The sequence below is a fragment of the Eubalaena glacialis genome, chromosome 15 (assembly GCF_028564815.1).
Source record: "Eubalaena glacialis isolate mEubGla1 chromosome 15, mEubGla1.1.hap2.+ XY, whole genome shotgun sequence".
Lineage (NCBI taxonomy): Eukaryota > Metazoa > Chordata > Mammalia > Artiodactyla > Balaenidae > Eubalaena > Eubalaena glacialis.
In genome coordinates, this window is record NC_083730.1 from 24,629,864 (window position 1) to 24,653,672 (window position 23,809).

The window sequence follows — 23,809 nt, forward strand, 5'->3', positions numbered from 1 at the left end:
CTATAGAAAGAGTTCCAAAATTTATTTGGCTTTTAGGTATTAACTACCACCTTGCTCTTGACCGGAAATACAGCTGTGGTCTCCACCTGTGCTGAGGGCCCCTTCTAGGTTTCCTGACCTGTGTTGTTTTCCTGCCTGGGATCCGGAATCTCAGAGCCCGATCACCTGCAGTTCTAATCCACATCTAATCTAAACCACATGGCCCTGGTTTTTATTGTGCCCAGCCAGGTCGTGTCACTGCCGTACCAGCCCATCTGATTGCCCCCCATCCTAGGGTACCTCAAATCTAAGCCCCGGTTTCCTGATTTTATTAACAGATTTGTCATTACTGGTTGAGTTGGCTGACAAAACAGGCTCTCTCAGCTTTAATTGTTTTAGCTGTAAAATGAGGATAATACCCGCTGTTCCATCAGTCTTATATTTGTGAGGCTCAGAGGTTTTATGTGTGAAAATACGTTGTAAATTCCTGTAAAGAGCTACGCGAATAAGGTTGTCTTGTGATGATATATGTCATGAAGATTAACTTAGAGATGGCCTCAAAATTTAACCTACCAACAAAATGCCCACTAACCTTTCTCATGCTTTTAGACCGATTACAAGATATAAATAGAAAAGTCAATTGGAATGTAGTTAGATCTTCGACTTCACTTCGGGTTAAGGAGGCTCTTTTTCTGCTATTTGATGAACCCTAGAAGGGAGCGAGGTCAGCGGGAGGCCTGGCCAAGGGCGGGGTGAGGACTGCGCAGACTCAGCTTTTACACTCCCAGAGGAAGTCGCGAGTGCCGGCGTCTATGGTCACCATGGTGACGGGACCAACTTCCGCCCCACTCACCTGCCCAGAGCCCCGAGAGGCGCACCATGGCAACCGGACCTCTGCGTCGCGGAATCTGGTCCCTCAGGTCGCTGTGGCTGGGGAATCGCGGCGGGCGCCGCCCCCAACCCGAGGGGACTCGAAAATGTACAGCCAGCGATTTGGCATCGTACAGCGGGAGGTTAAGGGCCCCACTCCCAAAGTGGTGATCGTGGTAAGCACGGGGTGTGTGTGAGGGACCCTACCGCTTTCTGCATCTCCCCCAACTCAGCACCAGCGCAGCCCACCCTGGCCCCCAGCAGGGGCTCTCTCGAGGGAAGCAGGTGCTTGATGCAGCAGCTTGAATTTTGAAAGAGGGAAGGATAAGGTCTCTTGCCTAGCTCTCGTACTCCGTCCCTCCCTACCCCCCAACCCCCCGCGTCATATAATATTTACTTTCTGTATTTGGAGAAACACCACTTGAGATCTTGAGGGTTTTCAGTCTTCCAAGACTGCTGAAAGAGGTCGTCCCCTTGCAATAAGGAGTGTGTGTCAAGGAAACGGTGCTGGGTCAGGCGGCAGGAAATCGGGGGTCTGGGCTGGCAGTGATTCAGCTGTACGGTCTTGGGCTAGTTCTACACGCCTAGGAAAATCGTCTGTTGAAGGAGTATTGGGCTGTGAGAGGTTGTGAGTGGTTATAGAGCCCTTCCTTTGCTGACTCAACCATAACAGAAGCGTCCCTGCAGGCCTGGGAATAGGAGGTTGGTTGCCTTTAAGGCAGGGGAGGTGGTAGGAGGCCGGGGGAATGCTGCGTGCTGCAGAGTTTGATAGGTCCTGCTCAGAACCCCAGACACTTGGTCCATGCACCTGCATTCCTTTGTTTCTACACACTGGTTTCTACAGGCTAGAAAACCACGTGTAGGTAGGCAATTATAGAGGTATTACTTGAGCCCCTGCTGTGTGCACAGCTCTGTGGAAAATACAGGGGTGAATACAGTGACCCTGGGAGGTTTACCCTTCTTTAGAAGTCTGATCCCTGCCTTCACGTTGCTTATCATCTAACTGCAGAAACAACTTGCTCATGCACAAAACCATCAAAGGTTAACACAGTAGATAATGATGTGCTACATTGTCTGTGTTGGAACATTGTGGAAGAAAGATCAGAGATAATGAAGGGTACAGTTTTATTATGCTCCATAGTGCACATAGCAGTTCTCAGTCAATTTATAGACCTGCTCCCTCTTCTTTAGGTCCAGGGACTGTAGGATCTGGGTTTGGAAATCAGTAGAGTGGAGTCTTTTACAGTCTGTACAGTCCAAGGTGATCATTATAGACAGACTTTATGAGGGACAGAAATTGATGTACTTTGGGTTCTATATGCGAACACTGAGCTCAGGGGCTGGGCCATTGGTCAGGTGATATTACTTGTGTTGGGAACCAATAAGGATTTCTGTTCCACCAAATTACCACCAAACCAGAGAAGCAGGCCTATTGAACACTTTAAGTTTATAGAAGAATAAAGAGGAAAAGGAAGAGGTCAGAGCTGGTGTATCTCAGATGTCAGAGTGTGATAAGAAGTGTGGATGTTAGAGGTTGCAGAGTTGTGGTGGGAGAAGAATTAAAGCCACCAGAGATGAGACTTGGATGCTAAACAATTCCTCCAGGAGAAGGTGGTGAAAGATGAAATGTCTGAAGTAATGGAGAAGCAAAAGGAGCAGCTATTTGGTGAGTGCCTCCTAGGGACCCAGTTATTTACTTCTTGAAATAATTTTTTAGGAGGACATTTATTTTGCTCATTTTGACAGGTGAGAAAACTGAGACTTAAAAAGATTAAGTAACTTGCTCAAGATCACACAATTAGTAATCAGTAGAGGCCAGAATCAAACCTAGGCTGTAAGACATCATTCTTTAAGACATTAAACTGTAAACTGTAATAGTAGAAACTAATTTGAGATGTTGCAGTAACAAAAGCCTTCGGTGACCTTGAAAGTACAGAGTAGTTATTAAACCCTTTGTTCTGAATTTAGCATGGTTTAAGAGTTGCAGTGTCCATTATGGTGGCCACTAGCCACAAATGGCTTTTGAGCACTTGAACTATGCGTAGAGTCACATGTTGAAATGATAATATTTTGGATATATTGGCTAAATAAAAATATATTATTAAAATTAATTTCCCCTGTTTCTTTTTACTTTTTAAAATACAGCTATTAGAAAATGTTATTAAATTACATATCTGGTTTATATTATATTTCTGTTAAACAGGACAGGTTTTGATTACATAATGCTAAGACTCTGCATGGATTGGCACCACCTTATTGTTAGAGAACTCCAGATCATATCTGTTCATCCAGAGATAGGGTCCTTCCTGACCACAAAGTCCTACACAGGATGCCCAAGCCTTAAAGGGCTTCCTAATCCCCAGCTACTGCTCAGGCTGTTTCTCACCACCCTTCACCCCCATCCCCCTCTTCAGTCAAAATGTACCTCAGAACCTGGTTCTTGCCGTGACAATTTGACAATTGATTCCTGATGACCTTGGTGCTTGGTTCCTGTTCTCAGCCCATCTGTCTACTGGGAGCGTGAGTTCCTATGTATATCCTGCCCAGGGTGCAGTCTTGACCCAGCTCTGCTTTGTTGTAACTGAATCCGCATTCATAAAATGTTTTATATATTAGAGAACAGTAGTTTGTTAACTAAATCTAGGCTCTAAATAATTTGGATATGGATTAGCTACTTCCCATGATGTAACCCTCAACGTTGTCTTTTGTCTCCAACCTACCTCAGCTTTGTATTATCTTGTTCAACTAATCTAGGTACATATATATATATATATATATATATATATATATATATACCCTGAGCCCTGAATCTTTTCATGAAGCTATCTTCAAATGTTGGTTTTCTTTCCCTAGGAGATTCCCTTACCAAGTCCCAGTGCCAGTATTCTGGTAATCCTGACAGTGCTGTTCTAAGTGTAAATGATCAGATTGACTCTGCCACATGAGTTAAAGGTTTTGTTACTGTGAATCAGCACACCAGAGTCTCACTACTCACCTAAGGATGATTTGATAAAACTGGCTGAAAATACAAAGCTCAAGACCATGGATTTCATGGTGGCCCAGGAGGAGCAGGAATCACATCAAGCCCACCCATAAACATTGTTTCATTCATTCATCTTTCCCATTCATATTGAGAACCTGATGCTGGTAGGCGTGTTCATTGCTAGGAATACAGAAATGAAAACGATATAGTCCATATGATTTTATTAAATGTGTCAATATGTATTCACAATGATGTATGCATTTCCAACTTTCTGGTGGAAGTTTGTATAAAATGAACATATTTACAGAAATTCAATTTACCCCAAAATGTCAGGAGCACAGCTCTTACATTAAACTTCTGGGCACAATAGAAATAGGAAAAAAGTTCTACCACTAGGGTTTTTTTGTTTTTTTTTTCCCTTTTCTTTTCCTTCTTTCCCTCCCTCCCTTTCTATCTTCCTTACTTCCTTCTTAGTAAAGGGTTTTTCATTGTCACAACTCGTTATATATTGATATATCCTTATACTTAGATAGTAGTCTCTTAATTGAAAGAATTTTTCTGTTGGTAACGATGTTGTCCACCCCTGAGAAACAATGTGGGATAGTTGGTGGCAAGATCAAGGTCAGGAGTTAGAAGACCTCTAATTCTTGTTCTATCCAGGTCTGCCCTAACTATTTAAAGCACTTTGAGCAAATAACTTATCTATTGTTGAGTTATAACTTATCTAGATAATCCAGAGATTATCTAGTCAATTATCTGTTGACTAGATAATCTCTGGAGCCCTGTTCAAATTTTTAACTTTATAATTCCATGAGCTTTTACTCAAATGGCATTTGAGAAATATTTGAGACTGATTTGATGACATCTTAGGTATAGGTTCAAAGAATCAAACAAGTTACATCTTAGGCACCTAAGCTGTTTGCAGTTGTAGCAGGATGTATTAGTTTTATATACCAAGTTTTGATTAATATGAGTATTGGTGGAGGTCATGATTAATTGAAAATATGCAATTGATTTTGGGTCTATCATAAGTGGTAGTTGCTATTTGTTTTCAGAGAGCCAAGCCTCCCAAAGACCAAGGGGCTGAGCATCATCTGGAAAGAATCCGACGCAGCCATCAGAAGCATCATGCTATTTTGGCTTCCATTAAGTCAAACGAGCGGGATCGCTTGAAAGCTGAGTGGGACCAGCACAATGACCGCAAGTTTGTGGACAGTCTTGTGAAAGCAGGAGTCAAGGATGCCATGCAAGGGTTTATCATCAATACTGAAGAAAGACGAAATAAGTAAGGCTCGTAAACCAGCTGATCCAGACTCTGAAACATTCCTAAAACCACAGTTTGAGATTGATCAATCAAAAATCAAGTGAATTTTTACATTAAGGATCATGGCTGAGCTATGCATATTCCTACCAAACCAATAGCTATTGCTTGTTTCTGTTTTCACTTGTGATAACCTATGTTTGATAGAAAGCAAAAGAACATACTGTTTCAAATTTCTTTATTTTTAATTAAAATCTGCTCATTTTGCTTTTTTGTTGAAGATATACATTACGTATCTTATCTGTATGTGATCAAATAAAACATGGCATAGATTAGTATCTTTATTGCTTTAAATGGCAACTAGTCTTATTTTATGGAATACTGTAATGATCTTTCCTTCTTACAAAATTTATGACTGAACGTGTACTTCTGAAATCAGATTTAACAAAATAAAAATCAGTTAGTGAAATGGTACATGTGGCATGATAGTTTTAATTTCCTTTTCTGTTGTCATTTTGTTTTGTGAACTTAGGTTACGTGAACTTTTAGCATCAGAAGAAAATGAATATTTTATTGAAATGCAATTGAAAGAAGAAACAATTGAGGAGAAAAAAGATAGAATGAGAGATAAAGTCAGATTATTAAGAGAGAAGAAAGAAAAAGAGAGACAGGATTTTGTGGCTGAAAAGCTAGACCAGCAATTCAGGTAATAATATCAGAAAAACACACAGAATCTGAAGTTGGTATATTAAAAATTATTTAGGAAAGCTAACTACAGTAAAATGTAGCCTAAAGAGGGTACACACAGTAGTTGTACCTTTAAGTCTTGTTAATTATATATACATCATTGCATAATGCAGATACTGAGGAGTTTTGTTTGTTTTGTGGTGAGAATGCATAAGATTCACTCTCTTAGCATATTTCAAGTATATAATACAGTATTATTGCCTGTAGTCACCATACTGTACATTAGATCCCCAAAACTTATTCATTCATCTTATAACTGAAAATTTATATCCTTTGACCAATATGTTCAGATTTCTCCCACCCCATAACCCCTGAGAACCAGCATTCTACTCTCTGTTTCTATATGTTCAACTTTTTTTTCTTAGATTCCACATTTAGTGAGATCATACAGTACTTGTCTTTCTCTGTCCGGCTTATTTCACTTAGTATTATATCCTCCAGGTTCATCCATGTTGTCTCAAATGGCAGAATTTTCTTTTTCATGCTGAATAATATTCCATTTCATACTTTCTTTATCCATTCATACGTCAGTGGACACTTAGTTTGTTTCCATATGGTAGTTCTGGTTTTAATTTTTTGAGGGATCTCCATAATGTTTTTCAGAACGGCGATACCAATTTATATTCCCACCAACAGCGTACAAAGGTGTCCTTTTCTCTACCTCCTTGCCGACACTTGTCACCTCTTGTCATTTTTATAATAGCCATCCGAGCAGGTGTGAGGTGATATCTCATTGTGGTTCTGATTTGCATTTTTCTGGTGATTAGTGATGTTTTCACATACTTGTTGGCTATTTGTGTATGTCTTCTTGGAAAAATGTCTATTCAGGACTTTTGCTCATTTTTTTAGTCAGATTATTTGGTTTTTTTTTTTTTTTTGCTATTGAGTTAAATGAGTTTCTTATGTATTTTAGATATTAACCCTTTAACAGATATATGGTTTGAAAATATTCTCTCCCATTCTGTAGGTTGCCTTTTTATTTTGTTGATTGTTTCCATTGCTGTGCAGTAGCTTTTAAATTGGATATAGTCCTACTGTTTTATTTTTCATTTTGTTGCCTTTGCTTTTAGTGTCATATCCGAAAAATCATTGTCAAGACCAATGTCAAGGAGCTTTTTCCCTATGTTTTCTTCTATGTGTTTTACAGTTTCAGGTCTTATGTTTAAGTTTTTAATCCATTTTGAGTTAATTTTTTTGAATGGTGTATATAGGGATGCAATTTCATTCTTTTGCATGTAGATATCCAGTTTTACCAAGACTGTTTATTGAAGAGTCTATCCTTTCCTCATTGTGTGTTCTTGGCCTCCTTGTAAAAGATTGGTTGACTATATATGCCTGGATTTATTTCTGGGCCCTCTATTCTGTTCCACTGGTCTATGCATCTGTATTTATGCAGCTACCGTACTGTTTTGATTATGATAGCTTTGTAATATAGTTGGAAATCAAGTGTGTGATGCTTCCAGCTTCTTTCTTCTTTCTCAAAATTGCTTTGGCTGTTCAGGGTCTTTTGTAATTCAGTTGGAATTTTGGGAGTTTTCTTCTTCTGTTTCTGTGAAAATGCCATTGGAATTTGGATAGGGATTGCATTGAACCTGTAGATCACTTTGCGTAGTATGGACATTTTTTTAAAATTAATTAATTAATTAATTAATTTTATTTATTTATTTTTGGCTGCGTTGGGTCTTCATTGCTGCGTGCGGGCTTTCTCTAGTTGCGACAAGCGGGGGCTACTCTTCATTGTGGTGCGCAGGCTTCTCATTGTGGTGGCTTCTCTTGTTGTGGAGCACGGGCTCTAGGGTGGACAGGCTTCAGTAATTGTGGCTCATGGGCTTAGTTGCTCCGCGGCATGTGGGATCTTCCCAGACCAGGGCTCGAACCCGTGTCTCCTGCATTGGCAGGCAGATTCTTAACCACTGCGCCACCAGGGAAGCCCCAGTATGGACATTTTAAAAATATTAATTCTTCCAACCCAAGGGACAAAGGATATCTTTCCATTTATTTGAGTCTTCAGTTTCTTTCATCAGTGTCATAATTTTCAGTGTACAGATTTTTAACCTCCTTGGTTAAATTTATTCTTTCGTATTTTATTGCTTTTGAAGCTATTGCAAAAGGGATTGTTTTCTTAATTTCTCTTTCAGATAGTTCATTTTTAGTGTAAAAAATGCAACTGATTTTGTTTGTTGATTTCAAATCCTATAGCTTTACTGAATTCATTGATTAGTTCTAACAGTTTTTGATGGAGTCTTTAGGGTTTTCTATATGCAAGATCATGTCATCTGCAAACAGGTAATTTTACTTCTTCCTTTTCATTTTGGATGTCTTTTATTTCTTTTTCTTGCCTAATTGCTCTGGCTAGGATTTCCAGTACTATGTTGAATACAAGTGGCAAGAGTGGGCACCCTTGTCTTATCCCTGATTTTAGAGGAAAAGCCTTCAGTTTTCTACTTTTGAGCATGATGTTAGCTGTGCACTTGTTATATATGGCCTTTATTGTGTTGAGCTACAGTCCTTCTATACATAATTTGTTGAGAGTTTTTTTTTTATCATGAATTTGTCAAACCTTTTTCTGTATTAAGATGATCATATAATTTTTATCCTTCATTCTGTTAATGTGGTATATCACATTTATTGATTTGCATATGCTGAACCATCCTTGCATCCCAAGGATAAATTCCACTTGATCATGGTATCTGATTCTTTTAATGTGCTGTTAAATTTGCCGTGCTAGTATTGTATTGAGGATTTTTGCATCTGTATTCTTCAGGGATATTGGAAGTGTTTTCTCTTCTTCAATTTTTTTGGAGGATTTGAGAAAGATGGGTATTAATTCTTCTTTAAATATTTGGTAGAAATCACCAGTGAAAGCATCTGGTCCTGGACTTTTCTTTATTGGAAGATTTTTGATTACTGGTTCAATCTCCTTACTCATTATTGGTCTTTTCAGATTTTCTATTTAGTCATGATTCAGCCTTGGTAGGTTATATGTGTCTAGGAATTTATCCATTTTTTAGATTATCTAATTTGTTTGCATATAATTGTTCATAATAGCCTCTCATGATCCCTTGTATTACTGTAGTATCAGTTGTAATGTTTCCTCTTTCATTTCTGATTTTATTTATTCAAGTCTTCTCTCTTTTTTCCTTAGCTAGTCCAGCTAAAGGTTGTCAATTTTGTTTATCTTTTCAAAAAACCAGCTCTTAGTTTCATTGATATGTTTTATCATTTTTCTAGTCTCTATTTCATTTATTTCTGCCCTGATCTTTGTTATTTTCTTCCTTCTGCTTACTTTGGGCTTAGTTTGTTCTTTTTATAATTCCTTGAGGTTTAAAGTCAGGTTGTTTATTTGAGATCTTTCTTTTCTCGTAATATAGGTGTTTATTGCTATAAACTTCCCTCTTAAAGCTGCTTTTGTTGCATCCCATAAGTTTGGGTATGTTGTATTTCCATTTTCATTTAAGATATTTTTTTTTAAATTAATAATTTATTTATTTATGGCTGTGTTGGGTCTTCGTTTCTGTGCGAGGGCTTTCTCTAGTTGTGGCAAGCGGGGGCCACTCTTCATCCTGGTGCGCAGGCCTCTCACTATTGCGGCCTCTCTTGTTGTGGAGCACAGGCTCCAGACGCGCAGGCTCAGTAATTGTGGCTCACGGGCCTAGTTGCTCCGTGGCATGTGGGATCTTCCCAGACCAGGGCTCGAACCCTTGTCCTCTGCATTGACAGGCAGATTCTCAACCACTGCGCCACCAGGGAAGCCCATTTAAGATATTTTTTGATTTCCCTTTTCATTTCTTCTTTGACCCATTGGTTATTCAGGAGTGTGTTGTTTAATTTCCACATATTTGTTAATTTTCCAGCTTTCTTCTGATGTTTGGTTTCTAGTTTTATGCCATTGTGGTCAGAAAAGATACTTATATGATTTTATTCTTTTTAAATCTGTTAAGACTTTTTTGTGACCTAGCATGTGATCTATCCTGGAGAATGTTCCATGTGTATTTGAGAAGAATGTGTATTCTGCTGCTGTTAGATGGAATGTTCTGTGTATGTCTGTTAGGTGCATTTTATCTAAAGTATGGTTCAATGCAGTGTTTCCTTACTGATTTTCTGTCTGGATGATCTATGCACTGTTGAAAGTGGAGTATTGAAGTCCCCTACTATTACTGCACTGCTGTCTGTTTCTCCTTTGATATCTGTTAATATTTGCTTAACATATTTGAGTGCTCTCATGTTGGGTGCATATACAGCTGACCCCTTGAACAACACAGATTTGAACTCTGCAGGTCCACTTAAATGTGGTTTTTTCAATAAATGCAGTACTACATGATCCGGGATTAGTTGAATTCGCAGATGTGGAACCAGGGATGTGGAGGGCTGACTACAGGACTTGAGCATCTGTGGGTTTTGGTATCTGTAGCAGGTCCTCAAACAAATCCCCTGCAGATACCAAGGGATGAGTCTATATTTATAATTGTTATATCTTCTTGATGAATTGACCCTTTTATCATTGTATAATGACATTCTTTGTCTCTTATTGCAGCTTTTGAGTTAAAGTGTGTTTTATCTAACATAAGTGTAGCTACCTCTGCTCTCTTGGTTTTTACTTGCATGAAATATCTTCTTCCATCCCTTCACTTTAAAGATATGTGTATCCTTAAAGCTGAAGCAAGTCTCTTGTAAGCAGCATATTGTTGGGTCTTGTTTTTTATCCATTCAGACACTCTGACTAGATAATTTCAAATTACCTGTCTTTGAGTTCTCAGATTTTTTTCCTCTGTTTTGTTTGTTCACGCCTGATGTTGATGCTGTCTCTTGGATTTTTCATTTCATTCATTGTATTCTTCAGCTCCGGAATTTCTGTTTGGTTTTTTTTGATGATTTCTATCTCTGTTGAATTTCTCATTTTGTTCCTGTGTTGTTTTCCTGATTTTGTTGCATTGTCTATCTGTGTTCTCTTGTAGCTTACCAACCTTCCTTAAAACAATTGTTTGGAATTGTTCATCAGGTAATTCGTAGAGCTTTCTTTCTTTAGGATTGGTTATTAGAAAATCATTGTGTTCCTTTGTTGGTGTATGTTTCCTTGATTTTTTGTATGCTTTGAAGTCTTGTGTTCCTGTCTTTGCATTTAAAGAAGTATTTACCCCCTCCAGTTTTTACTAGCCAGCCTCAGGAAAGAAATACCATCACCAATCAGCCCAGCTAGGGATTCTGAGAGCTTTCTCAGACCTTTTCTATGGATGCACCTGCTCTACACTTCTTGTTCTCTCGAGTGCATGTAAAGCATAGCCTCACATCCTGTCTTTGGCAGGATCTGGATTCTCCCTACTGTCTGCTAGAGGAGAAGATGCTGTAAAGGGCAAAGGGGACACTGGGAAGTGAATTTCAATGGACCATTAATATATTTTCCACTCTCTAGTAAATGTTTTTTGACACAGTAATAAAAATGAAGTTTCATAAGTGGTTTGTGCTCTTAAAATACATATTAATTTGGTAACAATTTTCACAGATTTCATAGAGAGATCTTATATAACTAAGTATACAACTTCACGTTGTATAACTTGCTAGTTAGATGAATTATTAGAATTTTTGAAGAAACAGTTATATCCTGCAACAATATACAGTAGCCCCCCTTATCCATCCCCAGTAAATGTCTGAAACTGGGGCGAGTACCAAACTCTTTATATACTATGTTTTTTCCAATACATACAGACCTATGATAAAGTTTAATTTATAAATTAGGCACAGTCAAAGATTAACGACAATAATGAAATGGAACAGTTATAACAATATACTGTAATAAGATTCGTGAATGTGGTCTATCTCTCTGTCTCAAAATATCTTATTGTACTGTACTCACCCTTGTTCTTGTGATGATGTGAGATGATAAAATGTCTATGTGATAAGTAAGATGAAGTGAAGTGAATGATGTAGACGTTGTGATGTAGCATTAGGCTACTGGCCTTCTGACCACCTGTCAGAAGGAGGATCACCTGCTTCGGGTGATCCTGGATCATTGATCCATGAAGATGTTGATGGTTGATGTCAGGAGCAGAAAATGTTGATGGTTGGAGATCCCAAGTGAGTGCAAAATTTCATTACGCTACTTAGAACAGAGTGCAGTTGAAAAACTTATGAATTGTTTATTTCTGGAGTCTTCCATTTAATGTTTTCAGACCACAGTTGATCGTGGGTAATAGAAACTGTAGAAAGTGAAATGGTGGATAAGGGAGACTACCATAATTCATTTGAAATCCAACTGTTTTCAGTGTTTTTAATGTAATACTGGCAACTCTTTAATACAGAGCAGCAAATATAGTTTTAATTCATTATAAGAGTGAAGGGGCAGTTTTAAATTTTGATCAAGGATGCTAAATCAGGCCCCATTACTGAAAATATAATTGAGGCTTTAATGTATACATAAAGTGAGATGAAATTTTTCCTCTTCCTCTCCTTTCCCCTCCTCTTCCTTTTAGTATTCCATTGTATGAATATACCACAGTTTATTCATCTTCCAGGTTTTAGGCATTTCAGTTATTTCCAGTTTATTCTTATAAATAAAGCTGCTGTGGACATTCTTGTACATGTCTTCTGGTAGACAAGCACATTCATTTCTTTTAGCTATATTCAGTGGCATACCTAGAATATTTGATACCCTAGAATGGGTCATTTTTATTGCTCCAAGTCTTCTAAACAGCAAAATTATTTTCAGTAACAATAATGAAATGAAATGAAATGAATAACAATGACAAGGTAACCAGTGATTTAAAATTTTTTTATTTTTAAATAATTATATATTCACAGCAATTGCAAAGATAGTACAAAAATCTCATGTATTCTTACAGTCCCAGTTTCCCCCAATGGTTATATCTTATGTAACTATAACATAGTATCCTACAAGGAAATTGACATTGGTATAATGTATGTGTATAATTCTGTGCCATTTTATCACATGTGTAGATCCATCTAATCCCCCACCACAATCAAGATACAGAACTGTTCCATCACCACAAAGGTCTCCCTTGTGCTCCCCTTTATAGTCACAACCACCACTGTCACCCCCATCATTCCTAACCTCAGGCAACTTCTAATCCCTTTTCCCTCTCCATAATTTCATCATTTCAAGAATTTTATATAAATGGAATCATACAATATGTGATCTTTCGAAACTGGCTTTTTTCAGTCGATGAATTGCCTTTGAGGTTCATCCAAATTGCGTATCAATAGTTTGTCCTTTTTATTGCTGAGTATTATTCCATTGCATGGATGTACTTAAGTTTCTATAAACCATTCACTTATTGCAGTACATTTTGATTGTTTCTAGTTTTTAACTATTATGAATGAATCTGATATGAACATTTGTGTACAGATATCCTTTCTCTAGGATAATTGCCATATGCTGGGTCTTATATGTATGCTTAATTTTGTAAGAAACTGACAAATTGTTTTCCAGTGTGGCTGTACGATTTTATATTTCTACCAGTAAGGTGTAAAAGATTAAGTTTTTCCATGTCTTTGCCAGCTTTTCATACTGTCACTATTAGAACAGAGGTGTGTAATGATATCTCATTGCCACCTTTACTGGCATTTCCCTAATGGATGGTGTTGTTGAACAACTTTTCATATGCTTATTTGCCATGTGTATATTCAATTTGGTGAAGTGTCTCTTCATATCTTTTCCCATTTTCTAATTGGTTTAGCTGTTAAGTTTTGAAAATTCTTTGTATATTCCAGATATGAGTCCTTTGTAGGATATGTGGTTTAGAAATATTTTTTCCTAGTCTGTAGCTTGTTTTTTTTTCCTCTTAGTGGTGTCTTTCACAGAGAAAAAGTTGGTACATCATGAAAAAAACGTTTTTAATCCCCTACCCCCGTATTGCCTTTCCCCACTTCCCTCTCCCCACTGGTAACCACTAGTTTGTTCTCTATATCTGTGAGTCTGCTTCTTTTTTGTTATATTCATTAGTTTCCTGTATTTTTTTGGATTCCATATGTAAGTGATATCATACGGTATTTGTATTTCTCTGTTTGACTTATTTCACTTAGCATAATGCTCTCCAAACCCATCCATGTTGCTGCAAATGGCAAAATTTCATTCTTTTTTATGGCTGAGTAGTATTCCATTGTATATATATGCCATATCTTCTTTATCCATTCATCTGTTAATGGACACTTAGGTTGCTTCCATATCTTGACAATTATAAATAATGCTACTATGAACATTGGGGTGCGTGTGTCTTTTTGAATTAGTGTTTGTCTTTTTTTTTTTGGATATGTACCCAGGAGTGGAATTGCTGGGTCATATGGTAGTTCTGTTTTTAGTTTTTAGAGAAACCTTCATGCTGTTTTCCATAGTGGCTGCACTAATTTACATTGCTACCAATAGTGTAACATCCTTGCCAACATTCTTATTTATGTTCTTTTTGATGATAGCCATTCTTTTTTTTTTTTAACATCTTTATTGGAGTATAATTGCTTTACAATGCTGTGTTAGTTTCTGCTGTATAACAAAGTGAATCAGCTATACATATACATATATCCCTATATCCCCCACCCTCTTGCATCTCCCTCCCACCCTCCCTATCCCACCCCTCTAGGTGGTCACAAAGCACTGAGCTAATCTCCCTGTACTATGCAGCTGCTTCTCACTAGCTATCTATTTTACATTTGGTAGTGTATATATATCCCTGCCACTCTCTTACTTCATCCCAGCTTACCCTTCCCCCTCCCCGTGTCCTCAAGTCCATTCTCTACATCTCCGCCTTTATTCCTGTCCTGCCACTAGTTTCTTCAGAACCTTTTTTTTTTTTTTAGATTCTATATATATGTGTTAGCATACTGTATTTGTTTTTCTCTTTCTGACTTACTTCACTCTGTATGACAGACTCTAGGTCCATCCACCTCACTACAAATAACTCAATTTCATTTCTTTTTATGGCTGAGTAATGTTCCATTGTATATATGTGCCACATCTTCTTTATCCATTCATCTGTCGATGGACACTTAGGTTGCTTCCATGTCCTGGCTGTTGTAAACAGTGCTGCATTGAACATTGTGGTATATGACTCTTTTTGAATTATGGTTTTCTCAGGGTATATGCCCAGTAGTGGGATTGCTGGGTCGTATGGTAGTTCTATTTTTAGTTTTTTAAGGAACCTCCATACTGTTCTCCATAGTGGCTGTATCCATTTACATTCCCACCAACAGTGCAACAGGGTTCCCTTTTCTCCACACCCTCTCCAGCATTTATTGCGTGTAGATTTTTTGATGATGGCCATTCTGACTGGTATGAGGTGATACCTCATTTGTAGTTGTGATTTGCATTTCTCTAATGATTAGTGATGTTGAGCAACCTTTCATGTGTTTGCTGGCAATCTGTATATCTTCTTTGGAGAAATGTCTATTTAGGGCTTCTGCCCATTTTTGGATTGGGTTGTTTGTTTTTTTGATATTGAGCTGCATGAGCTGCTTGTAAATTTTGGAGATTAATCCTTTGTCAGTTGCTTCATTTGCAAATATTTTCTCCCATTCTGAGGGTTGTCTTTTCATCTTGATTATGTTTTCCTTTGCTGTGCAAAAGCTTTTAAGTTTCATTAGGTCCCATTTGTTTATTATTGTTTTTATTTCCATTTCTCTAGGAGGTGGGTCAAAAAAGATCTTGCTGTGATTTATGTCATAGAGTGTTCTGCCTATGTTTTCCTCTAAGAGTTTGGTAGTGTCTGGCCTTACATTTAGGTCTTTAATCCATTTTGAGTTTATTTTTGTGTATGGTGTTAGGAAGTGTTCTAATTTCATTCTTTTACATGTAGGTGTCTAGTTTTCCCAGCACCACTTATTGAAGAGGCTGTGTTTTCTCCATTGTATATTCTTGCTTCCTTTATCAAAAATAAGGTGACCATATGTGCATGGGTTTATCTCTGGGCTTTCTATCCTGTTCCATTAATCTATATTTCTCTTTCTGTGCCAGTACCATACTGTCTTGATTACTGTAGCTTTGTAGTATCATCTGACGTCCGGGAGCCTGATTCCTCCAGCTCCGTTTTTCTTTCTCAAGATTGCTTTGGCTATTCAGGGTCTTTTGTGTTTCCATACAAATTGTGAAATTTTTTGTTTTAGTTCTGTGAAAAATGCCATTGGTAGCTTGATAGGGGTTGCATTGAATCTGTAGATTGCTTTGGGTAGTAGAGTCATTTTCACAATATTGATTCTTCCAATCCAAGAACATGGTATATCTCTCCAACTGTTTGTATCATTGTTAATTTCTTTCAGCAGTGTCTTATAGTTTTCTGCATATATGTCTTTTGTCTCCTTAGGTGGGTTTATTCCTAGGTATTTTATTCTTTTTGTTGCAATGGTAAATGGGAGTGTTTCCTTAATTTCTCTTTAGGATTTTTCACCATTAGTATATAGGAATGCAAGAGATTTCTGTGCATTAATTTTGTATCCTGCTACTTTACCAAATTCATTGATTAGCTCTAGTAGTTTTCTGGTGGCATCTTTAGGATTCTCTATATACAGTATCATGTCATCTGCAAACAGTGACAGCTTTACTTCTGTTCCAATTTGGATTCCTTTTATTTGTTTTTCTTCTCTGATTCCTGTGGCTAAAATTTCCAAAACTATATTGAATAATAACGGTGAGAGTGGACAACCTTGTCTTGTTCCTGATCTTAGAGGAAATGGTTTCTGTTTTTCACCATTGAGAATGATGTTGGCTGTGGGTGTGTCATACATGGTCTTTATTATGTTGAGGTAAGTTCCCTCTATGCCTACTTTCTGGAGAGTTTTTATCATAAATGGGTGTTGAATTTTGTCGAAAGCTTTCTCTGCATCTATTGAGATGAGCATATGATTTTTCTCCTTCAATTTGTTAATATGGTGTATCACATTGATTGATTTGCGTATATTGAAGAATCCTTGCATTCCTGGGATAAACCCCACTTGATCATGATGTATGATCCTTTTAATGTGCTGTTGGATTCTGTTTAATAGTATTTTGTTGAGGATTTTTGCATCTATGTTCATCAGTGATATTGGCCTGTAGTTTTCTTTCTTTGTGACATCTTTGTCTGGTTTTGGTATCAGGGTGATGGTGGCCTCGTAGAATGAGTTTGGGAGTGTTCCTCCCTCTGCTATATTTTGGAAGAGTTTGAGAAGGATAGGTGTTAGCTCTTCTCTAAATGTTGGATAGAATTCTCCTGTGAAGCCATCCGGTCCTGGGCTTTTGCTTGTTGGAAGATTTTTAATCACAGTTTCAATTTCAGTGCTTGTGATTGGTCTGTTCATCTTTTCTATTTCTTCCTTGTTTAGTCTCGGAAGGTTGTGCATTTCTAAGAATTTGTCCATTTCTTCCAGGTTGTCCATTTTATTGGCATATAGCTGCTTGTAGTAATCTCTCATGATCCTTTGTATTTCTGCAGTGTCAGTTCTCCTTTTTCCTTTGTAATTCTATTGATTTGAGTCTTCTCTCTTTTTTTCTTGATAAGTCTGGCTAATGGTTTATCAATTTTGTTTATCTTCTCAAAGACCAGCTTTTTTTTTTTTTTTAATTTTATTGATCTTTGCTATCGTTTGCTTCATGTCTTTTTTGTTTATTTCTGATCTGATCTTTATGATTTCTTTCCTTCTGCTAACTTTGGAGTTTTTTTGTTCTTCTTTCTCTAATTGCTTTAAGTGTAAGGTTAGATTGTTTATTTGAGATGTTTCTTGTTTCTTAAGATAGGATTGTATTGCTATACACTTCCCTCTTAGAACTGCTTTTGCTGCATCCCATAGGCTTTGGGTCATCGTGTTTTCATTGTCATTTGTTTCTAGGTATTTTTTGATTTCCTCTTTGATTTCTTCAGTGATCTGTTGGTTATTTAGTAGTGTATTGTTTAGCCTCCATGTGTTTGTATTTTTTACAGATTTTTTCCTGTAATTGATATCTAGTCTCATAGCGTTGTGGTCAGAAATGATACTTGATACAATTTCAATTTTCTTAAATTTACCAAGGCTTGATTTGTGACCCAAGATATGATCTGTCTTGGAGAATGTTCCATGAGCACTTGAGAAGAATGTGTATTCTGTTGTTTTTGGGTGGAATGTCCTATAAATATCAATTAAGTCCATCTTGTTTAATGTATCATTTAAAACTTGTGTTTCCTTATTTATTTTCATTTTGGGTGATCTGTCCATTGGTGAAAGTGGGGTGTTAAAGTCTCCTACTATGATTGTGTTACTGTCGATTTCCCCTTTTACGGCTGTTAACATTTGCCTTATGTATTGAGGTGCTCCTATGTTGGGTGCATAAATATTTACAATTGTTATATCTTCTTCTTGGATTGATCCCTTGATCATTATGTAGTGTCCTTCTTTGTCTCTTGTAATAGTCTTTATTTTAAAGTCTATTTTGTCTGATATGAGAATTGCTACTCCAGGTTTCTTTTGATTTCCTTTTGTATGGAATATCTTTTTCCATCCCCTCACTTTCAGTCTGTATGTGTACCTAGGTCTTAAGTGGGTCTCTTGCATACAACATATATATGGGTCTTTTTTTTGTATCCATTCAGCCAGTCTATTTCTTTTGGTTGGAGCATTTACATTCAAGGTAATTATCGATATGTATGTTCCTGTTACCATTTTCTTAATTGTTTTGGGTTTGTTATTGTAGGTCTTTTCCTTCTCTTGTGTTTCCTGCCTAGAGAAGTTCCTTTAGCATTTGTTGTAAAGCTGGTTTGATGGTGCTGAATTCTCTTGGTGTTTGCTTGTCTGTAAAGGTTTTAATTTCTCCATCGAATCTGAATGAGATCCTGGCTGGATAGAGTAATCTTAGTTGTAGGTTCTTCCCTTTCTTCACTTTAAATATGTCCTGCCAGTCCCTTCTGGCTTGCAGAGTTTCTGCTGAAAGATCAGCTGTTAACCTTATGGGGATTCCCTTGTATGTTATTTGTTGCTTTTCCCTTGCTGCTTTTAATGTTTTTTCTTTGTATTTAATTTTTGATAGTTTGATTAATATGTGTCTTGGCGTGTTTCTCCTTGGAATTATCCTGTATGGGACTCTCTGCGCTTCCTGGACTTGACTATTTCCTTTCCCATATTAGGGAAGTTTTCAACTATATTCTCTTCAAATATTTTCTCAGTCCCTTTCTTTTTCTCTTCTTCTTCTGGGACCCCTGTAATTTGAATGTTGGTGCATTTTATATTGTCCCAGAGGTCTCTGAGACTGTCCTCAATTCTTTTCATTCTTTTTTCTTTATTCTGCTCTGCGGTAGTTATTTCCACTATTTTATCTTCGAGGTCACTTATCCGTTCTTTTGCCTCAATTATTCTGCTATTGATTCCTTCTAGAGAATTTTTTATTTCATTTATTGTGTTGTTCATCATTGTTTGTTTGCTCTTTAGCTCTTCCAGCTCCTTGTTAAACGTTTCTTGTATTTTCTCCTTCTATTTCCAAGATTTTGCATCATCTTTATTTTCATTACTCTGAATTCTTTTTCAGGTGAACTGCCCATTTTCTCTTCATTTATTTGGTCTGGTGGGTTTTTACCTTGCTCCTTCCTCTGCTGTGTGTTTCTCTGTCTTCTCATTTTGCTTAACTTACTGTGTTTGGGGGTCTCCTTTTCACAGGCTGCAGGTTCGTAGTTCCTGTTGTTTTTGTTGTCTGCCCCCAGTGGCTAAGGTTGGTTCAGTGGGTTGTGTAGGCTTCGTGGTGGAGGGGACTAGTGCCTGTGTTCTGGTGGATGAGGCTGGATCTTGTCTTTCTGGTGGGCAGGACTGCATCCGGTGGTGTGTTTTGGGTCATCTGTGAACTTAGTATGATTTTAGGCAGCCTCTCTGGTAATGGGTGGGATTGTGTTCCTGTCTTGCTAGTTGTTTGGCATAGGGTGTCCAGCACTTGAGGTTGCTGGTCATTGAGTGGAGCTGGGTCTTAGCGCTGAGATGGAGATCTCTGGGAGAGCTTTTGCTGTTTGATATTACATGAAGCCAGGAGGTCTCTGGTGGACCAACATCTGAACTCGGCTTTCCTACCTCAGAGGCACAGGCCTGACACCTGGCCAGAACACCAAGACCCTGTCAACCACATGGCTCAGAAGAAAAGCGAGAAAAAAAGAAAGAAGTAAAGAAAAAAATAAAATAAAATAAAGTTATTAAAATAAAAAATTTAAATTATTATTAACAAATAAAAATTAAAAAGTAATTTAAAAAAAAGAAAGAAAGAAGAGAGCAACCAAACCAAAAAACAAATCCACCAATGATAAAAAGCGCTAAAAACTATATTAAAAAAAAAAAAAAGGAGAGACAGAACCCTAGGACAAATGGTAAAAGCAAAGCTATACAGACAGAATCACACAAAGAAGCATACACATACACAATCACAAAAAGAGAACAAGGAAAAAAATATGTATATCTATATATAAAAAACAAAGGAAGTGAGCAACCGTATCAATAAACAAACCTACCAATGATAATAAACTCTAAATACTAAACTAAGATAAACATAAAACCAAAAACAAATTACATGCAGGAAGGAAACCCCAAGTCTGCAGTTGCTCCCAAAGTCCACCGCCTCAATTTTGGGATGGTTTGTTGTCTGTTTAGGTATTCCACAGATGCAGGTACATCAAGTTGATTGTGGAGATTTAATCTGCTCCTCCTGAGGCTGCTGGGAGAGATTTCCCTTTCTCTTCTTTGTTCGCACAGCTCCTGGGGTTCAGCTTTGGATTTGGCCCCGCCTCTGCGTGTAGGTGGTCTGAGGGCGTCTGTTCTTCACCCAGACAGGACAGGGTTAAAGGAGCAGCTGATTCGGGGGCTCTTGCTCACTGAGGCCGGGGGGAGGGAGGGGTATGGAATGCGGGGCGATCCTGTGGCGGCAGAGGCTGGCATGATGTTGCACCAGCCTGAGGCGTGCCGTGTGTTCTCCCAGGGAAGTTGTCCCTGGATCACGGGACCCTGGCAGTGGTGGGCTGCACAGGATCCCAGGATGGGAGGTGTGGCTAGTGACCTGTGCTTGCACACAGGCTTCTTGGTGGCTGCAGCAGCAGCCTTAGCAGTTTATGCCTGTCTCTGGGGTCCGCACTGATAGCCACGGCTCGCGCCCATCTCTGGAACTCGTTTAGGCAGTGCTCTGAATCCCCGCTCCTCACGCACCCCGAAACAATGGTCTCTTGCCTCTTGGGCAGTTCCAGACTTTTTCCCGGACCCCCCGCCCCCGGCTAGCTGTGGCACACTAGCCCCTTCAGGCTGTGTTCACGCAGCCAACCCCAGTCGTCTCCCTGTGATCCGACCTCCGAAGCCCGAGCCTCAGCTCCCAGCCCGCACCCACCCTGGTGGGTGAGCAGACAAGCCTCTCTGGCTGGTGAGTGCTGGCCAGCACCGATCCTCTGTGCGGGAATCTCTCCGCTTTGCCCTCTGCACCCCTGTTGCTGCACTCTCCTCTGTGGCTCCGAAGCTTCCCCCCTCCGCCACCCCTCTCTGCCAGTGAAGGGGCTTCCTACTGTGTGGAAACTTTTCCCCTGTCACAGCTCCCTCCCAGAGGTGCAGGTCCTGTCCCTATTCTTTTGTCTGTTTTTCTCTCTTTCTTTTGCCCTACCCAGGTACGTGGGGAGTTTCTTGCCTTTGGGGAGGTCTGAGGTCTTCTGCCAGTGTTCAGTAGGAGTTGTTCCACATGTAGATGTATTTGTGGGGAGTAAGGTGATCTCCACGTCTCATTCCTCTGCCCTCTTGGAGGTCTCCCCCGACGATAGCCATTCTGACAGGTGCAAGGTGATATCTCATTGTGGTTTTGTTTCTTTCTTCTTTTTTTCTTTTTTTTTTGGCTGCGCCTCGCGCCTCATGGGATCTTAGTTCTCCGACCAGGGATTGAACCTGGGCCCCCGGCAGTGAAAGCATGGAGTGCTAACCACTGGACCACCAGGGAATCCCCTCATTGTGGTTTTGATTTGCATTTCCCTGATGATTAGCCATGTTGAACATCTTTTCATGTGCTTTTTGGCCATTTGCATACCCTCTTTGGAGAAATGTCTTCAGTTCTTCTGCCCATTTTTTAATCGGGGTTTTTTTTTTCTTTTCTTTTGATGTTGAGTTGTATGAACTGTTTATGTATGTTGGATATTAACCCCTTATCAGTCATATCATTTGCAAATATTTTCTCCCATTCAGTAGGTTGTCTTTTCATTTTGTCGATGGTTTATTTTGCTGTGCAAAAGCTTTTAAGTTTAGTTAGGTCCCATTTGTTTATTTTTGCTTTTATTTCCCTTGTTTTAGGAGACAGATGCAAAAAAATATTGCTATGGTTTATGTCAAAGAGTCTTCTGTCTGTGTTTTACTCTAGGAGTTTTATGGTATCTGATCTTACATTTAGATCTTTAATCCACTTTCAGCTTACTTTTATATATGATGTTAGAGAATGTTCTGATTTCATTATTCTACATGTAGCTGTCCAGTTTTCCCAACACTTATTGAAGAGACTGTATTTTCTCCATTGTATATTCTTGCCTCCTTTGTCATAGATTAATTGACCATAAGTTCATGGGTTTATTTCTGGGCTCTCTATTCTGTTCCATTGATCTGTGTGTCTGTTTTTCTGCCAGTACCATACTGTTGTGATTACTGTAGCTTTGTGGTATAGTCTGAAGTCAGGGAGCATGGTTTCTCCAGCTGTATTCTTCTTTCTCAAGATTGCTTTAGCTGTTTGGGGTCTTCTGTGTTTCCATACAGATTTTAAAATTATTTGTTCTATTTCTGTGAACGATGCCATTGGTATTTTGATAGGGGTTGCATTGAATCTGTAGATTGCCTTGGGTGTGGTATGATCCTTTTTTAACAATATTAATTCTTCCAATCCAAGAACACAATGTATCTTTCCATTTAATTGTGTCATCTTCAATTCCATTCATTAGAGTCTTTTAGTGTTCCAAGTACAGGTCTTTTACCTCCTTAGGTAGGTTTATTCCTGTGTATTTTATTCTTTTTGATGCGATGGTAAATGGGATTGTTTCCTTAATTTCTCTTTCTGATAATTTGTTGTTAGTGTATAGAAATGCAACATATTTCTGTATATTAATTTTGTATCCTGAAACTTTACCAAATTCACCAATGAGCTCTAGTAGTTTTCTGGTGGTGTCTGTAGGATTTTTCTGTGTATAGTATCATGTCATCTGCAAACGGTTTTAGTTCTTTGTTTCCAATTAGAATTCCTTTTATTTCTTTTTCTTCTCTGATTGCTGTGCCTAGGACTTCCAAACTGTTAAATAAAAGTGGTGAGAGTGGGCATTCTTGTCTTATTCCTGAGCTTAGTGGAAATGCTTTCAGTTCTTCACTGTTGAGTATGATGTTAGCTGTGGGTTTGTCATGCATGGCATTTATTATGTTGAGGTATGTTCCCTCTGTGCCCCAAATTTCTTTTTAAATGTCCTATATTTGTACACAGTGATTGGACCCCAGATTAAGGAAGGAATTTTTTTGGCTTTTTATTATTTTATGGTGTTTTTATTAAATGAATATCCTAGGATGTGTGGTCAGAACACTTGATGATATAATGAAGTACCAAGGGACTCCAGGACCAGACTGCCAGGTCTTCAGTCCCTGCTCTACTACGTATTGAATGTATGAAATTACGTAAGATACTTAACAGCTCCGTGCCTTCATTTCCTCATCTATAAACTGGGGATAAAATAATAATAATAATTAGCTTACAATAGTGTTTGTTGCAACATTGGTTGTTATGAAGATCGTAAGAGAGTTCAAACATGTAAAGTGCTTAGAACAGTGCCTGGCAAATAGTAAGCACTTAATAACTGTTGCTAATAATATTACTACTCCTGGTTCTGTGGCTTGGAAAGATACTTAGGCTCCCTGAGTTTCTATTTCTTTCCTTCTTTTCTTTTTTTTAATTATTTTTTAAAATTTTATTTAGTTATTTATTTTTGGCTGTTGGGTCTTCGTTGCTGCGCGCGGGCTTTCTCTAGTTGCGGTGAGCGAGGGCTACTCTTCATTGC

General features: G+C 38.3%; 1 protein-coding gene across 1 annotated transcript in view; it reads left to right on the plus strand.

Moving 5' to 3' along the window:
* Positions 1-34: 34 nt before the first annotated feature.
* Positions 35-23,809, plus strand: part of CFAP53 (cilia and flagella associated protein 53) — a 55,050-nt gene continuing 31,275 nt past the window's right edge. The window contains exons 1-3 of the mRNA XM_061169304.1: positions 35-1,025; positions 4,888-5,117; positions 5,626-5,799. Of these exons, the coding sequence (XP_061025287.1) occupies positions 792-1,025; positions 4,888-5,117; positions 5,626-5,799 (638 nt within the window). The 5' untranslated portion in view covers positions 35-791. The remainder of the gene's footprint in view (positions 1,026-4,887; positions 5,118-5,625; positions 5,800-23,809) is intronic.